Source organism: Pan troglodytes, chromosome 12 (genome assembly GCF_028858775.2).
Source record: "Pan troglodytes isolate AG18354 chromosome 12, NHGRI_mPanTro3-v2.0_pri, whole genome shotgun sequence".
NCBI classification, from domain to species: domain Eukaryota; kingdom Metazoa; phylum Chordata; class Mammalia; order Primates; family Hominidae; genus Pan; species Pan troglodytes.
The window spans coordinates 107437523-107457375 of NC_072410.2; the positions used below are offsets into that span (position 1 = coordinate 107437523).

The 19853-nt window shown below is 37.6% G+C and overlaps 1 protein-coding gene across 9 annotated transcripts in view; it reads left to right on the top strand.

Moving 5' to 3' along the window:
* Positions 1–19853, top strand: part of NBAS (NBAS subunit of NRZ tethering complex) — a 393028-nt gene that overhangs the window by 130123 nt on the left and 243052 nt on the right. For all 9 annotated transcript variants that reach the window (XR_010149189.1, XM_001161679.8, XM_009442024.5 and 6 more), the window contains 4 exons: positions 4802–4885; positions 8139–8292; positions 14897–15082; positions 16888–17061. Coding sequence is in view for 8 of the 9 variants with exons in the window: in XM_001161679.8 (XP_001161679.4) it covers positions 4802–4885; positions 8139–8292; positions 14897–15082; positions 16888–17061 (598 nt within the window). In the remaining variant the exon portion in view is untranslated. The remainder of the gene's footprint in view (positions 1–4801; positions 4886–8138; positions 8293–14896; positions 15083–16887; positions 17062–19853) is intronic.

Genomic DNA, 19853 nt, shown 5'->3' on the forward strand with positions numbered 1-19853 from the left:
CATAGAACATGAATAAAAGAACTTTTTGAAAGTTTATTCTTCATGAAATTTCTTTGAAATAAAACATTTATATTTAGTTTGAGAAATAATTGGTGGGAGAATTGTTGGATATAATAGAACTTGTTATATTAATTCCTTTCCTGCTGGCAGATAAATGTTACCATCAAATGAAAGCCAGCGTAGTTTATTGTTTGAAATAAAACAATGAATAGGGTTCTAATATAAAGAATCCTAAAATTAAGTAAAAGCAGCCATTATTTTGTAAAGAGATAATTTGAGTTTACCATATAATCCTTTTTTTGTTTTTTTTAAGTGGAGATGATGTATTTAAATCTTAAGACTTCCCAAGCAGGGGAAAAATAGACAAATAAGATGAAATAAAGTATATGTAAATGCAGTTTCATGTTTATAGAACTTGAGATTCAAGGTGTAAGTTTTACACCTACCCAAAGTTTCTATAGTTCTGTAGAAGGAACAGTATGATTTCTAGGTTTTTTTCAAGCTACAATTTTGCCTAACCCATTTAGTAATTGACTTAATGTCTAATATTTTAATTGTGAATCGAATCCATGAAAAGGGTTTTCTCTGAATTTTATTAAACATTCTATCATTCTGCTTACCTAACGAAAGAATAAGTAGCTAAAATTTGGGCAGTTTTTAAAAGGTAAGAACAGAACCAATCATCAATTAATTTGTAATGTAAAGAATGATGACATTTAGGGTAACATGTATTCTTGTCTTTTTTTTATTAACTGAGATATAATGGGATATCCAACTATCCAGTTAGTAGATGTATACCATTACTACTAGTGTAGCTTGCTCTTCCATCAGTTTAATAATATGTATTAGGAAAACATTGTTGTTCTCACTCTCAGACTGTAGATTCTGTATAAGCATACCTCCTTGACATATCCAGTTTTTTTCATGAACAAACTATCCCTTTCCATTGCTATATTCCAATCTTAAATTTTTGTGATATCCATGAGATCATTTTAAAAATTTTTTGTTGTGTTGTCAATTAATTCAACCTACATATAGTTTTTTGAGTCTGCTAAATGCCAGATACTATTTTGGGTGCTGAGGATATAGCACTAGACAAAATAAACAAGAATCCTGACTTTAAGGAGTTTTTATGTTGGCTGGAGAGAAGATCCTGTTTATTTCTCAAATGTTATCATTTGAAGCAAAATAAAGAACTTACGGTGATTTTATTAGCACTTCAAATGCCTAAAGTTTGGTTTAAAATACATTGTTTTGTAGAAACATCCTGGAAGAAAAAGAGCAACAAGAAGGGTTTTTTTTGTTTTTACATGAACATGAGTGATCAAACCTAAGATTAAACCATATTCCATAGATATTAGTTTTATTAGACTAGTAATGTAGTAGTTATATATCTTAGTTTAAATGTATCTTTTGATATGCATGTAAATGGTCCTTTTTGGGTTGTCTGTATTAAATCTTGAGAAGGCTCAAATTGCCCTCTACCGGCTGGGCACAGTGGCTCACGCCTGTAATCCCAGCACTTTGGGAGGCCGAGGTGGGTGGATTACCTGGGATCAGGAGTTTGAGACCAGCCTGATTGATATGGTGAAACTCTGTCTCTCTCTAAAAAAAAAAACAAAATTAGCCGGGCCTACTGGTGGGCACCTGTAGTCCCAGCTACTCAGGAGGCTGAGACAGGAGAATTGCTTGCACCTGAGAGACGGAGGTTGCAGTGAGCTGAGATTGTGCCACTGCACTCCAGACTGGGCGACCGAGCGAGACTCCATCTCAAAAAAGAAAAAAAAAATTGCCCTCTACCTGCTGTGTACAAATCTGACTGGTGGCTCCTGATGCATGGAGGGGGAATGGTGGAAAAATGGTTGGGGACTAGACTATAGTCCCTATGTCCTTTCTACAGGCAGTTTAGTATGCTAGCTAAAAGTGTAAGCTTTGGATTCTGACTGGTTGTGTTCAAATCCTGGCTTTGTCAATTTATTAGCTTTGTTAGATGGACAAGTTAATTTATGCTTTAGTTTTCTCATTGTAATATGAGGAAGATAATATCTACTACATTAGATTGATAGGACTAAATTGAGACATTTTATGTTAACAGCATTGTATTGGGTCTAGTCCATAGTAGGAGATCAGTCAGTGCTAAAGATTATTGTTGTCACTGATCATTGCTGATACAGCAGCAGTAGTAGTAGTAATAGTAATGCTATTATTATCATCATCATTGTCATCATCATCATATCAGTGGTGATCAGCAAATTTAGAAACAGACTGGTTGTGCTGTACCTTGAAAATGCAGCAAATGTGAAAATCTGTTTTGGTTAAAAAATATGTATATTATATATCTGTTTTCTTATTTCTGTTCAGTGAAGATACCATTTTACAACTTACTAGTCTCTACATACCAAATAAGTATTATTTTGCTGAGGGTTCCTAATAACTCTTGCATCTAATATATACTTTGAATAGGAAATACAAATCTCAACTTGTGATACATTTTTCTAAAATTCTTTTAGAAAACATTTTATGTAGCTTAAGGAACCATGTCTGTTTTAATTAGAAAGGTCATAATAGCTTGCTAGGTTTATTTATTTTCTCCTCATTCCTCAATTCATTGCTGTAATTTATTCTTATGTCGGAAGAGTAATCATCATCATCCTTGTATCCAGATGTTATCTTTTTTACTTTTCAGTGATCTGTGATAAAATATTAGTTATTGACATGGAAGAAAATAAAATAGTTTTTTATTTGGTGACAAATGAAATAGTATGGTTGTAGCATCCATTCTAAATCATCATTTGTATGATTCAGAAATTTAAAATTACAGACTCACACACCTTCAAAAACCTATCTCTGGTACATAGTTTGCTAGGATATTACATGCTAACTGGAAATCTGTGTTTTAGATACACGATATAATAAACTTCTTATTTTGTAATCTAGAGGGGAACCTTGACTTTGGATAATTTGCCCCAATAATAATAACTGCAAGGGTGATGCTGTTGATTGATCAGTCGTCACTGCCCCTTCCCAGACCTCATTAGCTTCCCTCTTCTGCTTTAAAACCCTCCAATGGTTTCTTATTACTTTTTACATGAAGACCAATCTCTTCACCAACATAATTTTCAAACGTTTATGAAGTGTTTCTTGTGCAAAGTGTGTTGTATAACCTAATAATATAAGAAAGTGCAATCCTTTTTCTGGGGCTATGATAAATTTTAGGAAAATGCTACTATTGATACTCAGAAATATTAGAGAAAATGTTTTATTGAGCTATAAAGCAAGGCAATTGAAGTTTGTTTTAACAATTTTTGTCTTTATTCTTAATTCAGAATGATTTAGTTGTTTTCATGGATTCATGGATGTTAAAGCTAAAAGGGACTTAAGAGAGAATGTTTGAAGCCCTTCATTTTAGAGAGTCACATGCCAGAGAGTGCCTAGCTCATGAAGAGACAGATTTGTTTCTGTTTCTCAGGTGTCCTGATTTGTGGAACATTGCTCTGCTCTATTACCATACTGTGTTTACCTTGCTTTTCCGTTTAAATTGATTCTTTTTTTTTTTTTGAGACGGAGTATCAGTCTGTCACCTAGGCTGAAGTACAGTGGCACGATCTGAGCTCACTGTGAGCTCTGCCTCCTGGGTTCACACCATTCTCCTGCCTCAGCCTCCTGAGTAGCTGGGAGGCAGCCACCTCCATGCCTGGCTAATTTTTCGTATTTTTAGTAGAAACGGGGTTTCACTGTGTTAGCTAGGATGGTCTCGATCTGCTGACCTCGTGATCTGCCCACCTCAGCCTCCCAAAGTGCTGGGATTACAGGCGTGAGCCACCGTGCCTGGCCTTAATTTATTCTTATGTTATATTCAGTCAGGCCTTATCTTTGCCTCCTGTAGATTTTCTTTCTTGATCATGGCTTACTGCAGTCTCAACCTTTTAGTAGGGCTCAAGCGATCCTCCTACATCAGCTTTCTGAGTGGTTGGGACACTGGGATGACAGGCGTGCCACCACCACACCTGGATAATTTTTAAATTTTTTGTAGAAATGGGGTCCCACTATGTTGCCTAGGCTAGTCTTGAACTCCTGGGCTCAAGCAGTCCTCTCTCCTTGGCTTCCTAAAGTGTTGGAATTACAGGTGTGAGCCACAATACCAGGCCTAGATTTTCTTTCTGTTGTTTTTCAGTGATACTTTTCAACCTGCAGAATCATTCCTTTCCTCTTACTATTACCTGTCCTCTAGGTCTGTGCTATCTAATATGGTAGCCACTGGCCACATGTGGCTATTTAAATTTAACTTAATTAAAATTAAATTAAAAATCACTTTCCTCATGTCAGTAACCATATTTTAAGTGCTTATAACCAGTGAGCATTTACATAGCTGGTGGTTACTGTATTGGATAGCAAAGATGCAAAACATTTCTGTGATCACAGGAAGTTCTGTTGAAAGCACTACTCTGCCCCAACAGCTTACAATCCAGGAGACCATTTATGTTGGTTTTAACAACATGCACTGCAGGCTCTTGATAAGTGTTTTAGAATTTGTGAATGAAAACTTATCCATACCTTCCTTTAATTACTTGCCAAATTTTTTATTTGTAATTTTTCTTTTTGAGCCATTTTATGATTCAGCAATATGGTATTTCCCATTTACATAGTATGTATATAATATGTATCCTGTACCACTTAAAATACTATAAGCATGAATCTTAGATATTAATGTTATAGAGATGCTGTTTGCATTATACTCCTTGTGTGGCTAAGTCATTGAGGTAATGTGAATTTTAAACACTTATTTTTTTTTTAATTTCAGTTTTAACGGTGACTCCCTGATGATCATTCCTTGGCATGAACATAAACACCGAGCTAAAGATTGGTGCGAGGAGTTGGCTTGCAGGTCAGTATGAGCCTGCAGGAGGCATCTTTGTTTCTTTGTGGGATGGGTGAACTGATGGCCCTGTGAAAGTGGTGTCTGACCAATGAAACCTTACTTGATGACACTCCCTAATTTAGAAAGTTTGAGTGAAGTTTTAAACTCCTTTGACTCAGTTATGTTAAAATTTTTTAATGGAAAAATTAAATGCTACAAAGGTATTATGTTAAAAATGGTGCTTATTACAACAACTGTTTTCATTTTGTGTTATTCCCTTTCAGTCTTTCACATATAGTGATATTAATTTTTTTATAGTTGTAATTATGGTATGTATGCAATTTTGTTCTTGATCAGTTTTAATTTTTATTCTTGTCAGATTTAACTTTGGGAAGCCTCAGAATGTGTAGGCATCCAGTACTGCAGAAGGGGGGTGGGAGAGTCGGTGTGGGGCTGAAAATTCATGTGAGGAATATTGGAATGCCTTTATGCCCTACTCCTCAAAGTCGGGTAAATACTCCTTCACTGTCTCTTCTTCCTTTTTGTTTTTGTTTTTTCATGTGAGACAAGAGGTTTGTGCTTTTGTTGACTCATGCATTGAGGCAAAGGGCCTCTAAATTGAGCTAGAAAACCTTCAGATTACTGGATATTAATCTGAATCTGCATGGGAGGAGTTGAGTAATTGGTTTGAAAATCTGGGCATTTAGAAAATGTATGACCTGAATGTCCAAACTCTGTTTTCCTTCCCACTCCCTGCTCCCAGATGCAGGCATATTCCCCAAGTAGAAGTTTAGAGAGTTCTTTTCTGGAGAAATGAGTAACCTCTGAAAAGAGGTTTCTAGATACTGAGATATGGCCCTCAAAAGTTAGTGCACCACAAGGTCATAATGAAGCCAACAAATAAACAGGTTCTGCCACCCCTGCAGAGCTTCCTGGACATCCGAGGTTAGACTCCAGCAGGAAGAACAAATGAACAAGAAGGGCAAAACATACGGAAAACGGAACTGAAAGACAGTGATACCACATACACAACGAAAACTTTAAAAATTATCATTAATATTACCTGGAGATAAGAGAAGATACTGTATTTGTGAAATATCAATAGCATTGTATAAAATAGAAACAGAATTAAGAGAAATTTAGGACATTAAAAATGTGATAGTTGGTACATAAAAATTAGAAGAGTTGGAAGATAAAAGCAAGAAACTTTCCTAGAAAATAGGTTAAAAATACATAGCTAGAAAATAAGAGACCAGTTATTTAAAAAACAAGTCTAATATTCAAGTTATAGATGAAAGAGATGCCATGGGTAATATAGGGGAGGAAATTATAAGAAATAATTCAAGCCTATTGCTTTGAATGGAAGATTATGCATCCTCAGAAATGCCTATTACATTACAGCATACCACCATGACCTTCCAGAATATTAGGGATACAGTCTTGTGAAGAGAAAGGCATGTTATGTAAAAGGAGTTGGGAATCAGAATGACCTCAGGCCCCTTAGGAAAAACACTAGAAACTAGAAAACAATGGAGCAATCCTTTGAAATTTTTGGAGGATAATATTTTTTGCTATAGATTTCTGTATCAGCTAAAATCACTAGTCAGATATGAAGTTAAACACCTAAAGGTTTATAAAATGTACTGTTGCTATTGTAATGTCTATGGTAATTGATAGTGTAGAGTTGAAGGGGAGACTGGGGAGAGTGGAAAGCAAGAAGAGAGCTGGGCTAACAAGCCTGTGTCCTTTCTGGTATTCATGCTTGGGGAGAGGAGGGAGGATGCTGTAGCAAAGGTGACTGAGAAGGGGCACCCAGAGAGAGGAATGCTTCACGGCGTGACAGCAGACTGACGAGGGGCAAAGGGCATTTCCAGAAGGAGGAGCGGTCAGTTCTATCAAAGGGTGCTGAGGAGGAAATAAATACGCAGAACTGAAGGAGGTATCAGAGGAACTCAGCGTTACTGTTGGCCCCTTTTTCTTGCAAAAATAGAGCAGATGTAAGAGATGCCAGGAGGAGTGAGTGATGTGCTTCGTGTGGGCAGAGCTGGGGGGAAATCCCTGGAAGAATGTTAACAACACTGTGAGACTAGTAAGTGAAGGACCATTCCATATATAGGGAAGTTTTATTGTAGTGGCAGGTATAAGCAAAGTAGGTTGTCTAAGGCATGTGGGTAAAATGCCCCAATGTTTACAGGCTGTGTTTCTGCTAATAATTTTAACAAAAATAACAGTAAATAAAATTAAACACTTCCTTTGTGCCAGGCAGTGCTCTGTTATTTTGAATTTTCACAACATTCTTGTATAGTGTTTTCCCTGTTTAAATAAAAGGAATAAAAGGAATAAATAGGAATAAAGGAGATCTTAGACTAGTTTTAGTTAAGGAATTTGCAGGTTTCACAGCTTTCAGTGATGGAATTGAATGTCTGATTCTATTCTGACTCCAAAGCTCATTGCCTTACAACAAGAACCATTGTAGCACCAGTCATGTACTGCCAGCTTGCTTTAGATGAATGACTATCCCTAATGGAACATAGCATTTTTACATATGCCCATCTGATACTTGTTACTTTGTATTTTTTTTTTTTTTGTCCTTAACCATGGAAGGCAATTGGCCATGATCATTCTCGTTAAAAACTCCTCATGGTCAGCAATCCCCACGAGGTTAGCCCTGTGTATGTTCCTCCAAATGTGGTTTCTTTTTTTTCACAGTTGATAGGGAATGGTATAGAGTAGTCCTGTGCTGTGCAAATGTCAGTACAGTACTAAATTGCTGGCACCTAGTAGAGGTATATTATCAACGTAAATAAGGTGTATTTCCTCTTATTTTTATGAACATCGAAAACAAGATTTCTTAATTTAAATTCAAGTTGGAATCACTGGGGATATTTTCCTAAACTAGGCCTGGCTGGCCAGCACAGGAGATTTTGATTGAGTGGGCCTGTGGTAAGCACCCAGCTGTGTATATTTTGTAAAAGCTTCCCTCGGTGATTTTTGATTTTGTTAGTACTTATTTGATTGATTTGTGGCATAGCCGTTTTGATGTATTATGCCTTCTGATTTTTTAAATCGGGAAAACGGGGGGAAAATAAATTACGCATCCAAAAAAGTCTCATTTATCTTGTAAGGGTGCGTGTGCATGTGATAAGATACACAAACCACATACATGTATGCTCCCTGTCTCTTACTTTCTCCCCATCTCTGTCCCTGTCTTTCTCTCACAAAATTATATGTTTTTCCAACATTGTAGTCAGTTATTAATTGGTCCTTTTGTGCTTCACAGAATGGTTGTTGAGCCGAATCTCCAAGATGAAAGTGAATTCTTGTATGCTGCACAGCCTGAGTTACTAAGGTTCAGGATGACCCAGCTTACGGTGGAGAAGGTTGTGGACTGGTATCAGACCAGAGCAGAGGAAATAGAGCATTATGCTCGGCAGGTGAGGGGAAATGGCAGCTGCTGCTCAGTAATGTTAGTGGAACTGCCTTGGATCCTTAGGATTTAGTACACGGAGTCGGGGATGACAGCAGTGCAGGAATCATGTATATAATTGCAAGAGATGAATTGAATATTTATTTCTTTGTTATCCTGTGCATTAGAACGTTTTGTGGCTTTTGTTTTGGATTCTTACAGAGCAGGTGCATAAAAGTAACATTAAAACCTAAGTTGCAAAATGTGGTACATACTGTCCCTTGTTTTCTATATATTTTTCGTAGGCTTAACACCATATAATTTAAAAGATCGTGTCTACATACAAATTCTTGGTTAAGCCACTGTTTTATTGCAGTAATGCAGTTGATTGTAACTTTGCCTTTCAGGAACCCTGTTTGAAGTTGTTTCTAATGTTTTCCTGAAGTTCATGCCTAATTTCTCTCAGTTCTTAGACACTTTTACAGAGATGCCAAACAGCTGCATTAGAGAAGGATCTGGAAGAGAGAGATGACGATTATACTGAACCTTAGAGTATCTGAATACTAATCTTGACTCTTCAGCTAATAGACTTTGTGACTCGGACCTATTGCCTGCCTTTTCTGTACCTTGGTTTTCCCGTGGGGTTGGTTCTAGCTAGCAGATGATGATATCTTTCTTCCACGTTCAGTCTTCACTTTTTACTGCCTGTCCTACCATCAGCCTTTGATTTGACAGGAAAGGTGAATCCAGGTAGTCTGGTGAGCAGCAGTACCATGGGAGGTAATATATCCCCTTTGTTTAAATTTCTACTTAGTTGAGCTTCAAGTCAGTGACAAGTTTTTTAAAAATTTTAAAAATAAATAAATAAAATGAATTTCTACTTAGTTTATCTAGCATGACCCATGTGTTTCCACATGATAGATTTCTTGAATTTCTGCTTAACCTAATTCCTATTTTATAATATTCATAGCATTGAAGATGAATTATTTGCTGAGCTGTTGGGAATATTCTAGACTAAACTCTTTGGGTAATAGCCAAGAACATTTGTGATTGACATCCTAGTCTATGAAGATGCACTTTTGAAAATGTGTAGAATCTGAAGAGATAACACGATGAAGTGAATCTTTGGAAATAAGCTAGTTCAGTTACTTTAATTCCGTATTTTATAAATAGATAAAGTTCACAGAAAGAATGAACGTCTTGCACAGGGACACACAGTGGCAGAGCCAGACAAAATCTGGGTCCCTGTATAATCTTTTTAAATAGAATCTGTATTAAAAAAACTGTAAAAAAATAAATGATCAACTCCACGTAGGTTGTTGTAACGTGCACCTAGACATTTTTTAAGACTCCAGTGGCACCGTATGAGTTATAGGAGTTTTGCAAATATATGTGTTTTGCTGTTATCTCTGGCTAACAAGAAAAATGATTTTGTTAGATGGACAAGTTTTGTTTGAGCCTTTTGTGGTTTCCTAGTTGAACTTATAGATAAAGCTCTTTGAGAATAAGGAGAAAAGTGTGTCTGTGTTTGAGTATTTATATATACATCAAAAAAACTTATTTCTAGGTAGTTTTGTCAGTTGAGCTAGGAATGTGAATTAAAAAATTTCTCATGTCAGTAAAAAGTGCTGGGCAATCAGTATCATGAATTTTAAAAGATCATTAATGATTCCTCAATTTTTGGTGTTTAAATATTTTGTAACCCAAATTTCAAACATTATTCAGTTTCAAAAAATTAGTGACAGAAAAAAATGCCACAATGGAATGCAAAATAAGCTGTGGGTTTTTTTTTTACAATCAACTATTTTGTTATTTATTTATAGACTTTATTTTTTAGAGGAATTTCAGGTTTGCAGAAAAATTGAGTAGGAAATACAGAGTCCCATATTGCTCCCCCCACTCACAAGTTATTAGTAACGTCCTGCATTTGAGCAATACATTTGTTAGCATTGAAGAACCAAGATGTCCTTTAGTAGGTGAACAGATAAATTGTGGTGCCCCCAAAATAGAATATTTACTCAGCTCTAAAAAGAAATGAACTATCAAACCATGGAAGACATGGAGGAACCTGAAATGCCTATTACTTAGTGAAAGAAGCTAATCTGAAAAGGCTGCATACTGTATGATTCCAACCATATGACTTTTTGGGAAAGCCAAAACTGTGGAGTCAGTGAAAAGATCAGGGCTTACAAGGGGCTAAGGGAGATGGAGGAATGAACGGACAGAGCACACAGGAGTTTGAGGGCAGTGAAACTGTTCTTCATTGGATACCATAATGGTGGATATGTGTCATTATGCAATTGTCAAAACTCTTGGGATGAGAGTGAATCTGAATGTAAACCGTGGACTTTGGGGGATGATGATGTGTCAGTGCACGTTCATGGGCCTGGTGGGGGATGTTGATAGTGGGAGAGGTTGTGTGGTTGGAGGGTGGGGCAGGAGATATATGGAAATTGTACTTTTAGCTCAATTTTATGGCAAAGCTGAAACTGCTCTAAAAAATAAAGTGTATTAAAGGAAAAACCTACAGAGCTTTCTGAAACTTTAATTTGTAAATAACCTAGCAATAATGCCTGGACACCTTGAATTCTCTTTTTGAGTAATAAGGGATAATTATAAAGAAAGTAAGTTGATTTTGGAGGACTTCAGTTGGCTTGTATTCTTTCTCTCATTCTTTCATTTATTTTAAAACACTTAGAGGCTTTTTTTTTTTTTTGGCTTCATGTTAGGTATTGATGTTTCATGTGGATTATGCTGTGATCAAAGTGATATCTGACATAGTTTTATCTTTTTCATTTTTAGAGATTTAATTGATGTGGGACTTCTTTTTCCCTAGTGCCTTTAGTGAAACTTGTTTGTTGGTTTAGGGAAATGTTTATTGTGGTGAATTTTATCTGGCCAGGACCTAGGGTATATGATATAATTCTGTAAGTTGCATTAGAGCCTACTTGCAGTTAAAGTGTCAGTAATTTCATTTTAAAACACTTATACTTTAGTAAGTATTTGGGAAGGCAACAGATTCAAAGCTGATGTTAAAAATACTAGTTTGGATCACAAAATTGGTGAGTATATTACAAATTGCTGATGTACTGTGTGTTCAGACTATCACTTGCACAAAACTGTGCTCTATGCATCAAGCTTTCTTAATGCTTTCTGAGAATTCATTTGAGATAGAGGTTTTTTTGTTTTTGTTTTTTTAAAAAACTTGCTATAAAGGTAGATGTATTCTTTCGGACTTGAACTTTGTTTTTATTACTAGGCATTAAGGTAAAAAAACATGTGTCTGTTGAAGTACTGGGAGAGCCCCCATATTTTGCCTCATACTGTACCTCCCTCTACTGTTCCCCCCTTATATTTATTTGGACCACTCTTTCCAACTGAAAATGCATTTCTTCTTTTTTCGCTTCATCTTCACTTGTCCATCCCTAGGTCTTTGAAGGGTTGTGAGTGGGCCTTTATTATTGCGTGGCATTTTTTCTTGGCATTACATTGCTGCCCCCTCTTCCCCTTCTCCTCTACTCCTTTTACCCCACCACTTCCCTCATCATTCTCAGAACATGATTTGGCTTTGTATTTTATTTGAAAATTTGAGAACTCCATTCCATTTGCATGTGCTCCTTCCAGCTTTTCCCGAGGAAGAGGGCTCTCCTCTTTTGGTCAGAGCCACTTTCTTTCCTTACCTTGCTCCAGATTCCACATTCCCCCCTGCTTAGCGTGGCTTTCTAAGCCGTCTGTTTTCTCTGGCTTGTATCTTTTACCTCTCCTTCTTTACTGCATCTACTCTCTCTGCCCCTCCCCTTTTTGTGGGCATAAAATTCACATCCCTTGTATTTTATAAATAAAAAAAAGAACCATATTCTCCTTGGCTTCTTTCTTTGCTTTTTATTTCTATCACAGTTCAGCTCAGAAATAGCCACTCTACTTTTTGTTTACTTCTCATTTCCCCAGAGCCTGGCGACTCCCACCGCCCTGCTGAGACCGCACTCAGTAAGGCTGACAGCCCACCTCAGTCTACCTCTTAATGTCACGTTCTCTTCATTTGTAGTTTAACATCGTTGCTTTTTGACATTATTCACTGCTTCTTTCTTGTAATTCTTCTTCGGCTTCTGTGATATTTTTAAGGTGTTTCTTGCTGTTGTCTTAACCATTCATTGTACTCTTCTCCTAGGGCTCATGTTCTTTGGCCTGTCCCTTAATTATCGCTATTGCCCAGCGTGCTACTGTTATTACTAGAAGAGAGTCTGCAGTTGTGACCCATTTAGATCCCTCTCCCCAAATACTGTTCTATGATGTTTGTGCTGACAATTGTCAAATATCATCGTTGGCTGGGCATGGTGACTCATGCCTGTAATCCTAGCACTTTGGGAGGCCGAGGCAGGCGAATCATGAGGTCAGGAGATCGAGACCATCCTGGCTAACATGGTGAAACGCCATCTCTACTAAAAATACAAAAAAATTAGCCAGGCATGGTGGCAGATGCCTGTAGTCCCAACTACTCGGGAGGCTGAGGCAGGAGAATGGTGTGAACCCAGGAGGCAGGGCTTGCCATGAGCCGAGATCGCACCACTGCACTCCAGCCTGGGAGGCAGAGTGAGGCTCGGTCTCAAAAAAAAAAAAAAGAAAAAAATCATCGTCAACCAAGTACATGTACTTTGGCACAGATTTTGTTTTCTTCTTCTTGGACTTACTATTGGGCATCTGTATCAAGATATGGGCATCTCACAAGCAACATGGTCAATATAGAATTAAAAGCCAGGCATGGCATGGTGGCATGAGCCTTTAGTCCAACCTGCTCTGTTGCGGAGGTGGGAAGATGACTAGAGCCCAGGAGTTCAAGGCTGTAATGTGCTATGACTGCACTTGTGAATAACCCACTCCACTCCAACCTGGGCAGTATAGGAAGACCTTGCCTCTAACACAGACACACACACACACACACACACACTCATACACACACACAATTTTTACTTTTAATAAATGGACTCTTCTACACACACACACACACACATATATGTATGAATATGAATTTCTGCTGTGGATTAGATGAGAAATCATTCTAGACTCCTCTTTATTCAAATTTCTCATCTGCTCTGACCAAATTTCACAAATTCTGTCTGCTTAATTATCTGTTATATTCTTTTTCTTGTATGTCTTCAGGAATACTGTCATAGTTTAGCCCCTTATTATTTTTGCCCAGTATATTAGAAATATGCAACAAGTATTTACTGTCTGTGAATAAGTGTGTGAACTAATCAGTCAATGAATGGGGAATCAGTGTGTTTCTGTCAGAATTTCTCTAATACTGGTAACTGTAATTCTTCTGACCAGCCTGCCTATTTTCACTCCAGTCCATTTCCAGTTCATCATGTACATTTCATTCATCAGTCAGTAAATACTTAGTATTCCTTCCAAAGTGTAGCTCTATTTGTGACATGTCTCATTCAGAAATCCTCTGCCTTCCTGATCAGCTGCGTGTTCCTTAGCTTGACACACAGCATTCACGATCCGGCCCGTCCCTCCTACTCTAGCCGTCTTTCTCATTGCTTCCCCTCACACCTTCTTTTCAGTCACGTGGAATTGTACTTTCACAACTCACCATGCATCTCTGCATTCCATGCTGCTCTCCTTCCCATAATCTTCCTTCCTCACCTCACAAATACCCTTTGATTCTTTAGAGTCCATGCTAAGTGTTCCCTCCTCTGGGACCCTCTCAGGCTGGCTAAGTACTGTCTTCTGTGGGATCCGCATCATACACAGCACTCACTGCACTCTGCTTCAGTCATTGTGGTTGTCTTTTCTTACAAGGCTGAGAGATCTTTGAAGGAAGAGACCTCATCTTACTCAGTTTTGTATTTCTAACACAAATGGTGAATGGTACTTAGCTTATAGTAGGTCCTCATAAATAATTGGGAATAGGAGAATAAGAAGTAGTGTGAGAGAGAATGGCTTTAGACTACACTAGATCATTTCTCCATCACTCGGAGAATGTATCAGTTCATAAACTTGACCAGGAAATAGGGGTCAAATGGCTGTTTCCTGAGCATCTTCAGGAATATCAGTCTGTGTTTTTGTCTTTTGAAGGCTAAATATTTGAATTGAGACTAAGAAAGTGTTTGTAACATAGTTATTCAGCAAATATTTATTGAATGACTTTTATATGGAAAGGCAGTGTGAAAGGATAGATACTATACAGGAATATAAAAGTAAAACCTTCAAAACAAACATTCTTTTTGGAAGCAGAGTGGTAATAGTAAAAATAAGGTTATTTTGACATTATCATTAGTAGGTATGTGTTTTTTCTCTTCTTATTATGTAAATATAATGTTGTGAGAATTAAATATGTAAAGCTGCATTGTGAACTGTAACGCTCTACAAATTTATAATAGGTTGGTTGTCTTTCTCTTATCTTCCGTATTTCTTGCTGATTGTTTGATTCCTTTGAAACAGTTTGATGCTGATGTATTTGATAAAGGACTCTGATGTTTTTGCAGTAAATAAAAAACGTATGTTACTGGTAATGCAATTTTATAAAAAATGATTATAAGAATTAGATTCTGTACTGGAGACTTTTACTTTAGAATAGATGAGAAATATATAATACTCAGGAACTTATTGTTGCTTTTCAATTTTAGGTGGACTGTGCATTGTCACTTATTCGACTTGGGATGGAGCGGAATATTCCTGGTTTGCTGGTTCTCTGTGACAATTTGGTTACTCTGGAAACATTGGTTTATGAAGCCAGGTGTGATGTAACTCTAACCCTGAAAGAACTCCAGCAGATGAAAGACATTGAAAAACTAAGATTACTGATGAATAGTGTAGGTTTTATTTTAACTTCCTTTTTAAATATTTTAAAGCATTTCTATGCACTTTGATACATATGTGTCTCAAACCAAAGATGAAATGTTCTACAGACCTGAGAAGTTAGTAAATAAAGATTGACTTTTTTCACAGTAAAATATTATGCATAACTTACTAAACACATATAAAACTATTTTGGTTGTGTTTATACCTTGCTTGCCCTTTACTCAGAGCCATCCGTATAACTTTTTTTTTCCGTTCTAGTTAGGTGTTTTTCTAAACTAGCTAGTGATTCTTGTAATCCTGTATTTAACCTTTCACTTTGTTAAACTTCCCAATTACTTATATATTTCAAGGACTGGAAAAAAGTATCAGGGTTAAGAGGACCGGGTGGTTGTTTGAAGAAAACATCTTGGCTTCAGGGTTAGTATGTTTAAGAGAATTTTCCCAGTGATTCTTAGATCATTCTGTGCTTTCTCCCCAAAATTAGAACCTTATTTGTACTCCGGCCACTGAGTCAACAGGCAAGAAGGATGGTGCTGTGGAGGTGGTAGCTGCCAACGCTCTTTCTAGTCTTTTGCTCGTTGGCAGCTTAGGTTGAATGGTCCAGAAGAAGGGGCAGAGTCACAACTGCATGATAGGTTCTTTTTCCTCCCTGGACTCTTTTTCTCTCCTTCCCTTCCACATTTTCCCCCATCTTATATTTATCTTCCTTTTTTTTTTTTTTTCTTTTTTTCAGATGGAGTCTCACTCTGTGGCCCAGGCTGGAGTGCAGTGACGTGATCTTGGCTCACTGTAACCTCCATCTCCTGGGTTCAAGCGATTCTCCTGCCTCAGCCTCCTGAGTAGCTGGGATTACAGGCGCCTGCCACCACACCAGGCTAATTTTTGCATTTTTAATAGAGATGGGGTTTCACCATGTTGGCCAGGCACTGGTCTTGAACTCCTGACCTCAGGCGATCTACCTGCCTAGGCCTCCCAAAGTGCTGGGATGATAGGCGTGAGCCACCTCTCCTGGCTTATCTTCCTTTTGTCTCTCCCTCTGTCTTTACTTTCCCGTTATCTCATTAGTTTCTTTTCCTGATAATCTACCTAATTAAAATTAATTTGTGTTATATGTTGACTCCTCTTAATAGCTTTAGGTGTATCTTTTGGGGGATAATTAAGAGAAACGATTGTGTAATTTTAGGGATAATGAGTAAAACTATCTCTGTCATTTGGAATTTTGTAAAGGTGGTTGTAAAGGGGCAAAACAAAGAGGAAGAGGAAAAAGAAGGGAGAGATTCCTGACTTTTATAGATGAAACCCTATTTTCTAGAGGCCCCTATTTTAGAACCTGTGCTTATTTGTGTATCTCTGTCTTTCTACTTTTTTCGTTCACTCTTTGTTGGTCTAAGGTCTCCTTTTCTGTGTGTCTCTGCCTCTTTTTATACTCTCTCTCTCTCTCTCTCTCTCTGTTTTTGCGTATGCCTTCTCTTTGCTCTGGATGACCTCATGACTGGGTTGTAGTAGCAGCATGTTGGTTTTCTAGAGCTGAGCTTAGGCTCCTTGGTACCCCATATTGCTTATGATGTAAAGAGATGAGCCATAGTGATATTGTTGCTGTCAGCTCTACTAGCCCCAGTAGCAGGTGATTCATTTTCCTGCTACCTGTCAATCCACATGTGAGTGGTGAACTGGACTGTGTGTTTTAGAGTGTTGGGTTTGCACTGTTTAACATCAGTCTGAGGACCTGTAAGCTTTAGAACTTGCTGTCTGATATAATAAGGCATTTAGTTTAACTTCATTCTTGTTTGTCTGTTTTGCTTGATTGTACTTTCAGTGTTCTGAGGACAAATATGTGACAAGTGCCTACCAGTGGATGGTTCCCTTTCTTCATCGTTGTGAGAAACAGTCGCCTGGTGTGGCTAATGAGCTATTAAAAGAATATTTAGTAACTTTAGCTAAAGGGGACTTAAAATTTCCCCTGAAGATATTTCAGCATTCCAAACCAGATGTAAGTAGAAACTAACTTCTTAAAATTCTGGGCACTTTTTCCCCTACAGTATTAGGTTTTATTTATACAATTTTTATGGTAGGCTTTGCAGATAATTTCCCTTTAAACAGAAAAACAAATGATTGTCATTTTATTGTTTAAAAAGTTTTAACAGCATAGTCAAAAGGTTGTAAAATTATGTTTATTTTGATTTATTTCATTCCAAAGTTTGTTTGCCATCTACTATATTTAAGAAGCTGGCAATACCAAGAAGATTAATAATTGGCAAGTATTGAATTCTTCTATACATGACTTTCCCAGTGTTACCTCATTTAATCCTTATAACAATCCTATGGCATAGATACTTTTATTATGTTAATATTACAAGAAATGAAAATTGTGATATAAAGTGAATAGGGTAATTGCCCAGGGTTACACAGTAAGTAGAGAAACCAGGATTAAAACATAGTATTCTAATTCCACAACTGTGTCCTTAACCAGTACACTTTCTCCTACCACAAACAGGAAAAGAGGTTTCTGCCCTCGAGGACCTTCACAGTATTTATGCAAGTTCTTAAGTTCTCATAAGACATCTTGTAATTATTCTTTTTTTCTTTTTTTGAGACAGAGTCTCGCTCTGTCGGCCAGGCTGGAGTGCAGTGGCATGATCTTGGCTCACTGCAACCTCCGTCTTCCGGGCTCAAGCAATTCTCCTGCCTCAGCCTTCCGAGTAGCTGGGATTACAGGCATGTGCCACCATGCCTGGCAAATTTTTGTATTTTTAGTAGAGGCAGGGTTTCACCATGTTGGCCAGGCTGGTCTCAAACTCCTGACCTCAGGTGATCCGCCTGCCTCGGCCTCCCAAAGTGCTGGGATTACAGGCGTGAGCCACTGCGCACGGCCGAGATTTTGTAATTATTCTTAATAATTCTTATATTTGCTTACAATTACTATATGTATAGCTTTGTATTTCTAAAGGGTACAAATGATTGTTCATATTTCCTGGTAGTATAGTCATTTTGTTAAGTGTAGTGTACTTTGGCAATATCAGAAACCTAAAAATTTAGCCATAGATCAAATATACTGTTTCAAGAGATAATGTCTCCCTTTCCATTGGAGGGTATGCAAGCAAGTTGGCAGAGCCACAGAAGGCGCTGACTTTGTAGTGAGGTTCAAAACATTAGATTGGGGTTCAAGTGGAAGCCCCATGTAGGGCTCATTCCAATTCTAAATTCTGGCTGGGACTATTTCCTTGCACCGGCCTTCATTAGTAGTGTCTGGTAAGATACATGGTCATGGACCAGTATAATCAAAATAGAAAGGAAAACATTGCTTAGCTAATCTATGTTTTGGTTTCTAAAAGGGTGGTCTTTCAGAAATATATCTGTTCATTGGCTTTTTAAAATTTTCTATCTTCTCATAAGCAGTTTGCTCTTAGTAATCCGATTTTAAGTTTGGGGTGGTGAGGTCAGGGTGGGTTGCTTGGGGCAGCAGAATACTTTGTGAGAAGCAAGATGGATTGAATATGAATGTTTTATGAGGAAGAAAGAAGTGACTTTAAATTCTTTCCAGTAATCTTGTGTGTTATACTTCCGTACATCCTTTGTATATAGTCAGCTTTTTGTTGTTTTTACTTGGCAATTTAGTGTGTGCCTTTTGAACAAAATATACGGCCATTTGCCTTTGTTGAAACATGTGAATCTCAAAACAGAGAACAGTGATGTTGTTGGGCTCTTCCTTTCCAACCCAGCTTCTGTATTTCTCTCAGTGTTGTCTTCCTGCAACATACATGTGATCATGTCATGATCTGCGGAAAGTTTTCAGTGACTGACCATTGCTGACAGGTAAATGTTGGATTCTCTAGAGTGGCTTGGAAGGTTCTTTGCTGTCTGCTTCCTGTCTGCTTTAGCTTTATTTCTCTCCATGCATGCACTAGGATACTCACATGGAACTTCTTAACTCCTCCGCTGTCTGGTTCACTCATGGCCCTCCGTGTGTTACAGACTGTTTCCTTTGTTTGGAGTAGTGATCCCGTTTTCTTCACTTAACAAATACCTGCCTATCCTTCAAGGTCCTGCTAAGATTCTCTCTGCTATGAAACCTTCTGTGACTTCTCTGTCTTCGTACTCTGTCTCTATTATAGCTCTTATCATACTGTGCTGTATTTATTTGCTTACATGTTTCTCTCTCTCTCCCTTTGCTTTCTGTATATATCTTCTAGATCTTATTTATCTCCTTATTACCAGGGAACTGCACGGTGCCTAGTAGAGAGCAAATGTCAGCAAATTTTGGCAGGGCAAGTGAATAAATAAATGAATGATTGAAACTGGTATCAATATAAAAAATATAGCAAGACAGATCTCTAAATGAAAAGATTTTATTTGGGAACAATATTCAAGAAGTAGGACTGCAATTCAAGACATACATACAGACCAAAGTGGCTTCCAGTATGTGTGGAGAATAAAGGAATAGGTTAGGGTTTATTGGGGAAAGAGAAGGTTATGCAAGTTGTTTTGAAAAGAAATCTTACTGGTGCTGGCAGTGTCTTAGAAGAGCTGGTGAGTCTGATTGACAAGTGTCAGTTGTAGTAAGATAGGGCTTTGTAATCTTAGAGTTATGGTTAGGCTCTTGTAGTTTTGGATTGGGCTTGGGATAGTTTTTGAAATAGGCAAGTGTTTATGTAGAAGTAATTAGCTGTCCTTGTGTGATTCGTGTAGTCAACTGTGGTTTGGAAAATTTTTTTGTGATAGTTACCTGTTATCAGGCAAATGATGTGTAAGAGCCCCCCCTTCATGGCTCTCCCCAGCTCCATT